We start from the raw sequence: 12,734 nt of genomic DNA on the forward strand, positions 1-12,734 counted from the left end.
ACCCTTTCAATGAATTTCCATGCACTTTTTTCTTTCAAGAGCCACATATTTATTTTCTTCCTCCCTCTTTGCGGGTCTGACTCTCACGCTCACGACTGGAGCTAGGCGAGCCGCTGGCTGCAGCAGTTAGCTCATTAATCACTCTTCTCCGTTCTGAGAAACAGAGTCACTAATTAATGGAAAGCACTTTATGACAAAACACAGGGGTTTCCTGGAAATTAACCATTAATCTAGACTTCCATTATAGGTCTAATAGCATGAGGTGGGCGGGGATGGATGGGTTTGAAATGGTGGAAAAGGGTGATGGCAGTAACATGACGCGAGAAAGGAGAGCTGTGTAAAAAAAAAAAAAAAAAAGTGTGTAAAAGCTCATTAAATGTTAAATGTAGGCATTAGCCAAGTTAACAACTGTGCAGGTCGACGGATGCCGCATCACCAGCTTCATGCTCAAAGAAACATTTCAGAATATTTAGGTGCACTTCTGCAGCCTCACACATTGAGGCTTTCATTAGATAATTATAACTTAAGAGAAACTGGAACAACATACAGTACAGGTCCTTGTCTGAGCTCACACAGAACATTGTAATTACATGCTACATGCTACAGACCATTAGGCTATCAGGACATTATTATTATCATTGGATGCATCATATTTCCCCATGCCAGAGTCGCCACAGATAGTTCAGCATAAATTCCTCTTGATTTGATATCCTGTTACACTTAAAGGAGATATGACAGTATCCCTCTGCATGAACCCATTCACTGTTGCTAGAAAACACACATGCTTTCATTGCACAACACGGCATTCGGGAGTACATTTTGACAAACAGCTATTTTGGCAGAGTTTGGGACAGCGTAGGAGCTCAGGATTTAAGATCTGATGTAAATCTGTTGAATCAAAGTAAACACAAAAATGGCCCCGCAGTTAGTACCTTTCTACCACTTTTCCCAGCTGAGCGTTCCTCTTTTTAGTTTCTCTGAGACAAACAGGCAGATAACCTGCATGTCATCCAGTTGTTATACTGTCTTGTTTCTGTCTTGCATCAGCATGCTCGCTTTAGATATGTAAACGTGCAAAATCGCCAAATATTTTTCGGCTTTTGCTGCACCAGAGTCACAAACCACACTGGGATTCCAGTCAATCTTTATTGTAGCTTCTTAGGCAAGAACCAGTGTCTTACACCAAAGCCTTGTCTTGGGGTCCTCATAAAACTGGGTCTGGTTTTGGTAAGGGAGGCTGTAGGACATGATATTTGTGCATTTGTTTACTTTCACAGTATTGTATTTTGTTTAGACTTCCACTGGAGGGGAACAGTATCTAAGAAAACGAGGAAGGAAATGGGATGAAAACAAAGGAAGAGGAAGGGAACCCAGTGTGATGGAGCCTGTCCCTCACTGATCCTGGTTCAGCCGGAGCCGTGCGGACAGTGGCGCCACCGCTGCAACAAATGACTGTGGTCACTCACGGTGGACCTTTTATTTATTTATTTTAAATGAAAGCACAAACAACCAAACAAAATAACAAATGGAGGGAGAACTGACGGGGCCTGTTTTAGATGTTATCCCAGCGTAGAATCAGTCACTGATACTCACTGAGGTCAAGTGCCTGGGAGGATATGAAGTTTACAGCTTAGTGGGTGCATTGCCACACTGGATCCTACGACTAATATAAGCGGTAGTGATGTTGATGCATTGTTGCGTGCTTTTGTTCTAAGTATTTTTGGCCTTTTTATGAATTCATTTGAGAAATAGACAACAGGAAATGAGAGGGGAGAGAGGGGATGGCGTGCACCAACGGTCCACTGCCAGATTCAAATAGGGATGTTTGGTTCATGGTCGGCGCCTGGACTCAAGGCCACCATGGTGCCACAGTTGTGTGTTTCTTTTGAAGCACGCCAACACTCTGAAATAAATCTTTTTAGGCACTCTGGCCAAAATACATGGTTGTTAAAGGCCAAAATACTGCATGTGGGGCGGAACTGAGTGACTCACTTACTTTAGTTAATGAATTACTGTGAATATATCATATGTTCATTAATACGATTGAGGCCTTTCTAAAAAATAAAGAAAAATTATTTCAAAAGGTTTTATGGTATCTAAGCACTAAGAAAGAACTAATTATATGAATAATTATCTCTGTGAAATTTTAAAAGAAATCTTGGGAGGCATTTTATCCAGATTCTTTATATTTTTAAATGTCCTTTTTTTTTTTTTTTCCCACAAATTTTGGTAAAGCATTTATCCTAATGTGCATTTTATTTCATAGTGCAACACACAAAGCCTTAGTTTGTGAAAGATTTTAAAGTTTTTATTGCATTATTTAGTCTTTGGGTTTCCATGGAACATAAAAGTTTAAACCCTGTAAGCATCAAACATCAGCTGCAGCTACTCTGCTGCAAAATATCTAACCAGACCAAAGGAAAACTCAAAATTAGATCATTTCTTTTACCAGCGCCAGTTTCTCCAAGACGTAACTGAGCTCAGTTTAAGGTCAATATGAGATTTGGACCAAATTTCTCTTGCTCCTGAGAAACAGCCGTCCTGTTATCTGTTTTCCCCTCTCACTGTAGTGATCGTTATTTGTCTGGCACAATCAGCTATTGATATAACAATACGATCCAAAGGAAAACTGGTTTGGCTCATAAAGACTGCACAATATCAGAAATTTGTATTTCTGCATTTTGTCTGTTCTCAGAGTTGTCTCACCTCTATCAGTCTATCAGCATAACAAAAAACTCCTGCTTTTCTTGTGTTTCTACTTTTACTCTCAGAATGGAGAGGTTAACTTGTCTTGGATCGACTTATTCTTTTGCTCCTTAATTCCCATAAAGGAGAAAAAAGTCAGCTCAGTAATCTCCAAATAAAAAGATGAATTATGTCTGATGAGACAAAGAAAAGAGTTTTGCTTCCCTCTGGGTTGTCACCTTCTTTACACACTGTCCTCTCTATGGATGGATACTTCGTGCTCTGTGTGACATTGACAGGTGTCTCTTTGCTTAAATTCAGCTTAAATTAAACATGCTTTAGGTTTTTGAGTCACATAGGAAACTAAAAAATCATGTTGTAAATAAAAGGTGGAAAGTGCAGAAAAGCAGGATTCATGGTTTGATGTGCATGTTGGGTTCATTCATGACATTTTCTAAAATACACATAATTGAAGTGTGACAGGACTTAATGTGGAGATGATTTTGATACAGTGTGTTATATTAAGTTATTAAAAGCTCAGAGTGTGTAAGACTTTATTACATTCCTGGGTGTACCATGAATTATTCATGTTCAAACTCCAGAGCAGAACATTCATCATTACCCTGACATTTATGCCTGTTTTCTGATTTGTTACTCTGTCCTTGAAACTCCTCAAATGCATGTAACCTCAGATGAAGCACTTCATGTTCACACCGTTTCCCTAAATCAAGAATAACGTGAGTCTAATTTTCACAGCCTCTGACAGTGAAGAATTTCATCATGAGATGGCAGCAGCATGGGCTGCTGCTGCTGAGCAAGTTTAAATGGACAAAACAAGACTTTTATGCCTTCAAGTTCATAACCTTCCCAGTGAAGATTTGGCAGACAACAGTGAGTAACTTAATATAGACGACCTAACAAGGCTGAACTGAGATTAATGACTGAAACAAACCTTGAGATCCTCAGGATGTTCTAGTCGTGATGCTCATGATTTTCCCCTCAGAGTCCAGGTTGAAATACAGATTTTATCTTATCTGCACTGATGCCGGAGCTCTGGAGCAATTTCTGTTTAATATCAGGTCCGGTAGTTGCTACAACAAAATTCATTTCTGGAGAACTGCCTGATTGATAAATATTTGTTTGTTGCTTATGTGATAGTGTTATGTCACCACCTAATAACAGCATTTCACTTTTTCTTCTGGAGTTTTTGAGGAGGATTTTTGCTTTTATTTGATAGCAGGCAGGAGGATAAAACACACGGGGGCAAGGAGAGGCAGACATTGGTGGGATAAGTGCGATTAAGTGGTATATTTTTTTGTGGCTGAATTATTTTCATGCTACTTGGATTGCATTTTATTCCCCTTAATCTGAACTGTGTTTTCTATACGTCTTTGTGTTATTTAAACACATTCATTCTAATGATATAATTAGTAATTAATTTGTCACTACCATATATATCATTATATTAAATTTTTAAGACTTCCAAGTCTGCTGCATGGTCTGCAGTTCTTGGCATTCCCTCATCATTATTCTTGACATTAGCACATATCATTATCACCATTGTACTCCAAAAAACAGGAGTACTCTGCCGATTTAGCATTGCACTTCCACGCGTTCCTCTTCTTTGTCAAAACCTGGCATCACCCACAATGCAACTCACTTTACAACAGCTACGTCAGGGACTCAAACTAGTAGTAGCGAAAGAAGCCTCAAACCGCTGGCCTAGAGCAGAGATCTTTTACAAACTTAAGGTTGAGTCAAACCGACGTGACCCAAGTGACATTAATGCAATTTATCAGTTTTCACTCGGCTCCCTTTGGAGCCACAAAAGGTTTTATGTAGCTTTTTTCCACCTATGCAGTTAAACAGAGGCCTGTAAACAGACTTTGATGTGTAAAATCGGTGGAATTCCCCTTTAAAAGTCTTTAAATTGTGTCAACTTATAGTTAGTTTAATATGAGCACTGGACGATCTAATCAAAGCGTTAAAAGCACAGAGTATTATTTTTTTTATATTGTAAGGGGCAGACATAGTTCATTTTCAGGGAGGTGTTTATCTGCAGACACATAATTCATCATTAAATAAGTCTGGTGTTTCAATAGCAGGACAAGTTCCATAAGAAACTCAAGATGGTCAGTAAATTCTGTGAAACAGGCACATTTGCAGATAAGGCATCACGTCTGTGGATTTATTGATTTGTCGCATCTGTCTTCAGTTTGCAGTTGGTGACAAACAGGAGCAGATGAGAGGCTGGCGGGGGATGGAGCGAGATGTTAAACAGAGGTGAAAATCTCTGAGGAGGAGGGTGGAGTATTTGCCACCAAGTCTGATGCTCAAGACGTTTTCAGACACACACACACACACACATACACACACAGAGGAGTCAAATGCAGCAGGAATTCTTGACAGCTTCCTTTTAAGGCTATGGTGGGAGCTGTGAGCGCTGCCTGGCCGGTGTCATCTTTAAGCTAACGGATGATGCTGGAAATAGTGATGCTTATTTGTTATAAGCAAGAGACATCACGTGGATCATAAATGACAAATTAAAATAATTGCCAGACTGTCTTGAACTAATACTGGCCACTCCTTCACTACAAACTGTGATAAGTGTTTGGGTCAGTTTAGCTTGAGTCAAAACAAGGTCGAAACAGAGCCGAGATTATAAACTCGAAGCGGACTACACCCACAGCTCTACCAAACACACTCAGCGAGCTCTGATTCTGTTTACACAGTGGAGGCTAAATGTTCAAGGGGAACACACTCTGCATCGCATGTAATTGCTTGTGATTCTCTCTCTTGACTTCAAAGACAGGGAGCGCCGTAGTTCAAGGGTCAAAGGCTCGACTGTTGCCCAAATGCCCCCCAATTTCCTGTTTTGTCTGGCTCTGTGGGTGTAAAGGGATCTAAAATGTGAAGGCCATGTTCTGCTGGAGCCGATGAGACAAAAGGCTCTGCTTCAACCGACCCCATCTCCACTTTCTATCTCAGGTTGAAAGGTTTTTGTTAACATAGGAATTTATGTTACTCTCATAGCTAATATGGGTCTAAACTGTTGGGTTTTTATGGCTATAGCATGTAAAGCTGCACACAAAGCCTGGGAAATGGAATGCAGCCTCAATTGCCTTATTTCATCTTGTCAGGATGAACCTTTTTTTACTGCCATGGTAAACAAGAACCTCTCTCTCCCACTCTTTTCTTTTCTCTCCATCTTAAATCAGCAGCCAAAACAGCGACTCTCACATGCGGCATGTTATTTTAGGAGATACTTCTCTATTTTGTGTTGCATCTCAAAGTAAGACAGGAGACAATTTAGTGTTGGTGAGGAAGGGGAACGTTTGCAAAAAAAAACTTAAAGCAAATACAGTTTGCTTCCAGCCATAGTGCATTTTTCAATGATTTCACCGAGGAGTTTCTTGGCAGACAGTTGGTTGAGACAAAAACATTTCTGCACATCTTCCTGCAGAAAGCACAACAGTGAGAAAACACAAAGTACATATGTGAGTTTTGAGGGGGTGGGGTTACGTGCCAGTGAATGGCCCCAGCGCTAAATTACACTGCAACATGGTCCTTCTCAAAGCCCACATCTGGGATTGGCCCTGACAACTGGATGCCGTGCTGCTCTAATTTTGGTTACTTTGTTTATAACCCTATAATAGAGACAGTATAGGACCACAGGGCTGGAATGAAGGAGGGCAGGATGCAGACAAAGTAAAAGCAGTCATTTTAAAGGAGCTTGCGGGGGTATTGAAATTTGAGGAAAAGCATAAAGTTAGATAAAAAAGAACTGTTTGAATTTGTGCATGTATTAGATGAAAGCTAGCTTTGTTGCCTTGCTGTTTTGTTTTTCACACCATCGCTTCGAACCTGAAGACTGCAGGTTGAAGCTTGTCGAGATGGGTAGGCATGGATGTAACAATAATGAGAAATCTGTAATTATATTGGGAGCAGATCTGGGCTTTGCCAGCCCACTCAATCTCTTTGGAGTCAGAGCATGAACATAATCACTGAATACACTTTGTCAACAGTGGATAGACAGTAAAAAGTGACTTAGCAGACCTGATAATAAACAACATTATTCCCCCGAGGACAAGGCTAAACTCACCGGATGGAAAAAAGAAACGCTGAATGCAGCGGTTGACTTTTCTTCACTATTTGGGGATTAAACTGTCATCTGAGTGCTGATTTGTCAGCTTTAACTTTAAATCTCTAATCTCAAATATGTGAGCAACTTCAGGAGCCATTGAAAAAGAAAAACAGGTGATGATGTCTGAAGTGCCGCAGCCAGTAACTTTAATATGAATTGATTTGTCTGGCATTATTTGTCTACGTCTCATTGGGTATTTAAAATCAGAGCTGAATGACCTGAAGCTGCCACATGACACAGGAGGCCGCAGTGCTCACACCCGTAGGACAAATAGGAATTAATTGCAAATTAAGTTATTGAGCAGGAAATCAAAATAAATCCTTTTAAAGGATTATAAGTGTTTAATCTACCATCATCTATAAAACCACAAGTCTCCAGGCTTGGTGACTTTTTGTTCTCAGATACAGTAAATTGAAGGATTGCATGTGACTCGATATGGATTGAAAGCACCTGATAAAAACACACAAAGATTCACAGAAAATGAATCCACAATCATTTTGATAATTGATTACTAGTTTAAGTCACTTATAAAGCAAAACATATGGCATATTTTTGGATTTGGGACCATCAGTTAGATCATTTGAAAACATCAGCTTGAGCTCTGGAAAATTATGGTGGCCATTTTTCTCATTATTTCCTGACATCTTATTAATAAAGAGAACAATCAACGCATTAATCAATGATGAAAATATGTCAGTTGCAGCCTTGAAATGGCTAAACATGAGGAAGATCTTGAAATACCCCTTTAAGTTGCTTTTGACATAAAATGTAGTATGGCTGCTGAAAAGCCACTGAGCGTGTCATCATGACATCACTATCAGTCCTGCCTGCTCTTTGTACGTTTCCAGCAGAAGTAATGACAGGAAAACCAGATGTCAGGAAGGTTATTTTATTCCTCCCATCAAAGCATAAACCAACTCAAATCTCTGTTGAAAACGTCCCCATTTCTGTTTGGACGAGTGGACTGTGGACAGAGTATTGCCAAATGAAAATCATAGCTGCGACAGAAGTTTTCACATTAGTTACACTTGAATGAGAAGGTAAAAAATGGAATGACAAAAGTAAAAAAGACTGCCAGAAAGTTTTAGAAAGAAAAAAAATATGATACAGAACCATGTTTCAGCTGCTTTTAGAGGAAAATATGGATACTTCCCATGTGAACTGTCACGGGAAATTGAAGATAATTCCTCAGTGCTTTAAGTCAGTGCTGCAGGCCCAACATAAACAAAAATAAAACCTCTTCAGTCACATGTGATGATCAACTCCACACACTGGAGGAAGATTTTTATTGCAAAAAAAGTAGTTCCTAGTGAAACCTGATTCTATCCAGTTTATTTCATAGACTTAATAGCTCACAAACAAAATATCTTGGCTCTGTAATGAAGGCTCAGCGATGAATTCTGTTACATCAGAGACATGAAAGTAAAATTGAATAAAAATTAAAGACATGCCATGGCAAAAGTGGCACTGACAGAATAGACTGGCTATGATTTTAACTCATTTCGTCACTGTGTTTGCAGGGTTGGTGGGGGAATATCTGATGGAAATGTGCAAGGGGCAGCGTGATGTGATTGTGCAACAGCAAAACTCTCTGCATGAGGACAAATGGTATTTGGACCGTGACATTATCTAAATGGGTAAGATTTCATTTCATAGTTTAGGGAGAAAATTGCATTATGGGAGAAAGCAGAAAGAAAACAAACATGGAAAACAAGATTCCACAGTATCAGATTTGGATTGAGTTTAACTTAATAACAAAATTTCTTCCTGAATAACTTATGAGTTCCTCGCTATCTGTATATTAGATTCTGTGTATAAAAATACTGCTCCGTCTACTCTGCAGCATCAGAATCTCTTCATCTGTCTGCGCTCTTGTCGTCTCTGCTTCTTCTCATTCACTTCCTCTGGTGCTGATGGACTTTCTGCCATAAACCAGGGGCCCAGGAAGTTCACCCACAGCAGGTGCAGGGCGCGAGCCGGAGCCTGAAACACCCACGCAGAGGATGACATCAGGAAAGCAAAAAAAAAACAACAAAGGAACCAGGCAGAAAAATAATGGCTAACTCATAGAATTTATCAGGGGGACTACAACAGCTCTTACCAGCAGCCAGAGATACCAGAAATAAGAGGAGATTGTGCTGAGCACTTGTACTATGGCTGTGAGCAGGATGACATCCTTCAGGTGCCTAAAACCAGAGCACATGGACGATAAATGATCACCGAAAAATTACATGTTTGTGTGTTCTAAGAAGAAGAACTTTCTAATCTTCAGCAGGTTCATAGAAGTTGGGGGACAAAATTAATCCAGGGGTTCTTGAACCAGACATTTGACAGCTATTTATTTACATACTTTTATATCAAGCAAGAAATAAGTATGTTGTAATAAAAATGCTGTTTGTGCCTCCCATAAGGTCAACAAACTAGACAGACAAACCCAACTGAAGGTTACATTTGTTTCTTTGATAGAGATGTGAGATTAATATACTGTAATGTTCTGTAGGCATCTCTGACCACAAATATTAATCCAGAATACAAAGAGCCTAAAATCAAAATATAGTTCTATTCACCAACAAAATCCAAATCAGATTGTCTCAGGAGCACTGTCCTTTACTGCATTAGCCCTGACTTATGTTCAATTTCATCATGTTTTTATTAGAATTTTAAATTAAATATGGTCACTCTTAAATAAAGATATGAATTCAGTTATTTACGGAGTGGCGGAGGGAGAGCAGTATTTCCAGAGTAATGTCTACAAAGCTTCCTGTCCCCAATATGCTCCATCAATCAGAGGGTTAGGAGAGACTGAATGTAGCCTGATAGGTGAAACCCAGGGCAAAAAACAAGAGCCCTGCTCACAAATCGTATCATTACGAGGAGTGTGAAGGCAACCTCAAGAATACATCTACTGTATGCACAGTGGAAAAGCATTTCTCTTTCCCTGGTAAATCACGGGTAAAAATGGACTGTATGCCTTTTGCCTCGTGTGGTCTTCACCCCCTTTGATACGCAACACTATTTTTGACACAAATTAAGCTGCCTCACACATTCTTTGGTTAGTTCAGCCACCTGAAGTTGTTTTTCTTATAGTCACATTGTTTTCATAGTGAATGTAGGATAAAGATGGTGTTTCTCTTCCCAAAATATATGAATACTGTTTGTATTTTGGAGGTCACTTACTCTGCCATTCCCTGCTCCATGTTTAAGTCTATTCCTCCGTCCAGGAGACTTCCGTCCTCAGCAAATACTGGCTTGGCCATAGCAGACATGGAGCGGTAACTCCCGACGTACACCGCTAGTGCAAAGACAAGCAGCAGCTACAGGAGGAGCACAAGGTTTAGGCCCAGGGAGGTGAGTGGTGTCACAAGAAATTACACTGGATGTGTGGACATAGAGATTTTAAATAATCTTGTTTAAATGCACTTACCCATGTCCAAAATGTAGACGAACTGTAGAAAACCAAAAGATTTACGGCAGCATATATTGCCTACGAAGGAAAAGCACAACATTTGAAGTAAGGTTGGACGAGACGGCAGTATAGTAGCAACAATTAGTTGATTAATCAATTAGTTGCATTCATCTGAAACCAGTTAGATAAATGCTTATGGTGATGATTTCATTTGTCAAGAGAAAATTTATCTAGCTCCAGCTTCTCAACTGTGATAATTTGATGTTTTTATTTGGTCAAACATGACAGTCAGCTGACATCTTTGGGTATTACACTTGATAGGCACACAAAACAAGTAAATTGAATATACTAAAATAGCCAAAAGGACAGTACTACAGTTGAACACAGCATTGAGGTTCTTACGTTAGCTCCTAGGATGACTCTTGTGTAGAACTTCAGCGTTGCCTCATTCTCCTCATAGATCTGCTTCTTTCCCTTCGTGCCAACTTTACCTTTGGGCTGTCAGACAAAGTACAGACAGTCATAAAGCAATACCAGGCTGAACACAATTAATATGTTTGAGTAACAAGTTAAGGTGTACGGACTCATTCTCATGGCTAAATAACAAAAAAATGAGACCTCACATAATCTGTAAACCTCATGATTCGTGAATTTTATGTGTCATGACATCTTAATTAAATAAATTTGGGGCATTTACATCAAACATAAGTCACAACAAAGTTGTTTCTCCCTTTGCCCCATCTACTTTCACACATCAGGTGACATAAACACTACCCAGCTAGATCACTTCTTCGTAAATTCACTGAGTCTGTCGATGTCTGTGTTGATGTATATGTTCTTTACAGATTTATTTCATTGGCATCTTGATTTATTATCTTATTTTTCTTAAACTGTAGGCCGCCTTTCTTGTTTGCAAAAATGAACTGAATATGGATTTTTATGTTTTCCTAGGATATCAAAATCATAACAGAACTAATCTATTAGAAACTTCAGTTGAAGTTCTGTCAGTGTATATTTAAAATGCAAATTTTGCTCTGTGCAGTGTTTGTTTTGTGTTATTGTGTTGACTGTACATGTTTGTACCTCCATGCAAAGTTGTGTGTAGTTAAAGACGATGTGTACTGTTTAATTAAGTTATGAATCATTTAAATAAGATGGTATGGGAGGCTGTACATCTTAATAAATTCAGACATATTGTCCCAGAAGTGAATAAACCTGCTGTTAATTATCATCTATGCCCATTTAAGTTCTTACAACTGTGATTCACCTTTGCAAAATAGCCTGTTTGTGTGAAAAACTTAAATCAGATTTTTGTACTTGTGACATCCAACACAGACCATGTTTAGCCTCTCTTGCAGCTTGCAGTGGTCTAACTGCAGCTGAATTACTTCGCAGAGCATCATCAGCTACAGTAAGTCCTTTAAGTAAATGTAGAAGTGAACCACTGAGCTGTTCCTGTCTCAGACTGTCACTGTTGCAGCTGCATGTGTCTGATTCTCTCACCGCCATCGGCTCTCTGACCCGGTGCTGCTGATCTCTTCCACTGCGTCTCCTTTGACATCGACCTGTGACCCACCGCCGCTCCTCTCCGCTCTTGTACTACTGCATTAACGGGAAAGAAACTCAAAAGTCTCCCCGCGGTTCTTGTAACACATCAGCATTTGGGATAGCTCAGTGTGGGGCAACATATCCGGCGCAGGAAAATGTCGTCATCATGTCATTATCCCCGTGTGTTGAAATTAGGTGACAGGGTGCCATCTGTTGGTCATTTAATAACATCAATAAATACTCAAATTAATAACTATACCAACGTTTGCTAATGCTGTATATGTCAGTTGTAAATAAACAAACAGGTTTGAAAGTACCTCTCCTCTCAAAAGGACCTTTTGAAAAAGGAAAAAATATTCATTAATGCATTACCAATATTTAAACTATAACTGAATTCGTCTGACCTTAGTATTTGTGTAGCTACTGGGCCATGCATTGAGCTAAGCTAAACACATTTCCTCTAGAGGCTACAAAAAGAGGCTAAATTATACCATAAACAAGGGTTACACCAAAAGTACTACGTAAATGTAATAGTACAGCAACAAGGAACAGGTCAGTAAAAGCAATAAATCTGAGGTCACTTGTCCATAAGAAGCTATTTAATCTGGTCCACAAGAATAAATTACTATAACTAAAAGGATAAAAGTAGCTTGTCTAACATCAATAGTTAATGCTAACACTAGCATTGTGTAGCCCAACATAATGTTGTATTAGCAACACATTAGCTCAGCACAGTCTCAGACAGCTAACAATTTAGGAACTGGCTAGCTTGGTAAACCAGCAGCAGACAGATCTAAATGAACAAAAACCAAATCTACATTTATGAAACAGCAATAATAAAATAGTACCTACAGATAGTGCAGATAGTTAGGAATTAGCTTGCAAGTGAAAACAGTTGATGTAACAATGTCAGTTAAAGAGCAGCTGCCATGGAAACATGTCAGGAGAGGT

At 39.3% G+C, this 12,734-nt stretch overlaps 1 protein-coding gene across 1 annotated transcript; it reads right to left on the reverse strand.

Annotated features, from left to right (window-relative positions):
• Positions 1 to 7,718: 7,718 nt before the first annotated feature.
• tmem208 (transmembrane protein 208) lies at positions 7,719 to 11,909 on the reverse strand. The gene is made up of 6 exons (XM_070830595.1): positions 11,739 to 11,909; positions 10,638 to 10,733; positions 10,254 to 10,313; positions 10,007 to 10,143; positions 8,931 to 9,015; positions 7,719 to 8,812 (listed from the first exon to the last, which is right to left on the reverse strand). The coding sequence occupies exons 1-6, from the start codon at positions 11,742 to 11,744 to the stop codon at positions 8,675 to 8,677; spliced, it is 522 nt and encodes a 173-aa protein (XP_070686696.1). The 5' UTR covers positions 11,745 to 11,909; the 3' UTR covers positions 7,719 to 8,674.
• Between the last annotated feature and the right edge of the window lie 825 nt (positions 11,910 to 12,734).

This window comes from Pempheris klunzingeri, chromosome 1, assembly GCF_042242105.1.
Source record: "Pempheris klunzingeri isolate RE-2024b chromosome 1, fPemKlu1.hap1, whole genome shotgun sequence".
NCBI lineage: Eukaryota > Metazoa > Chordata > Actinopteri > Acropomatiformes > Pempheridae > Pempheris > Pempheris klunzingeri.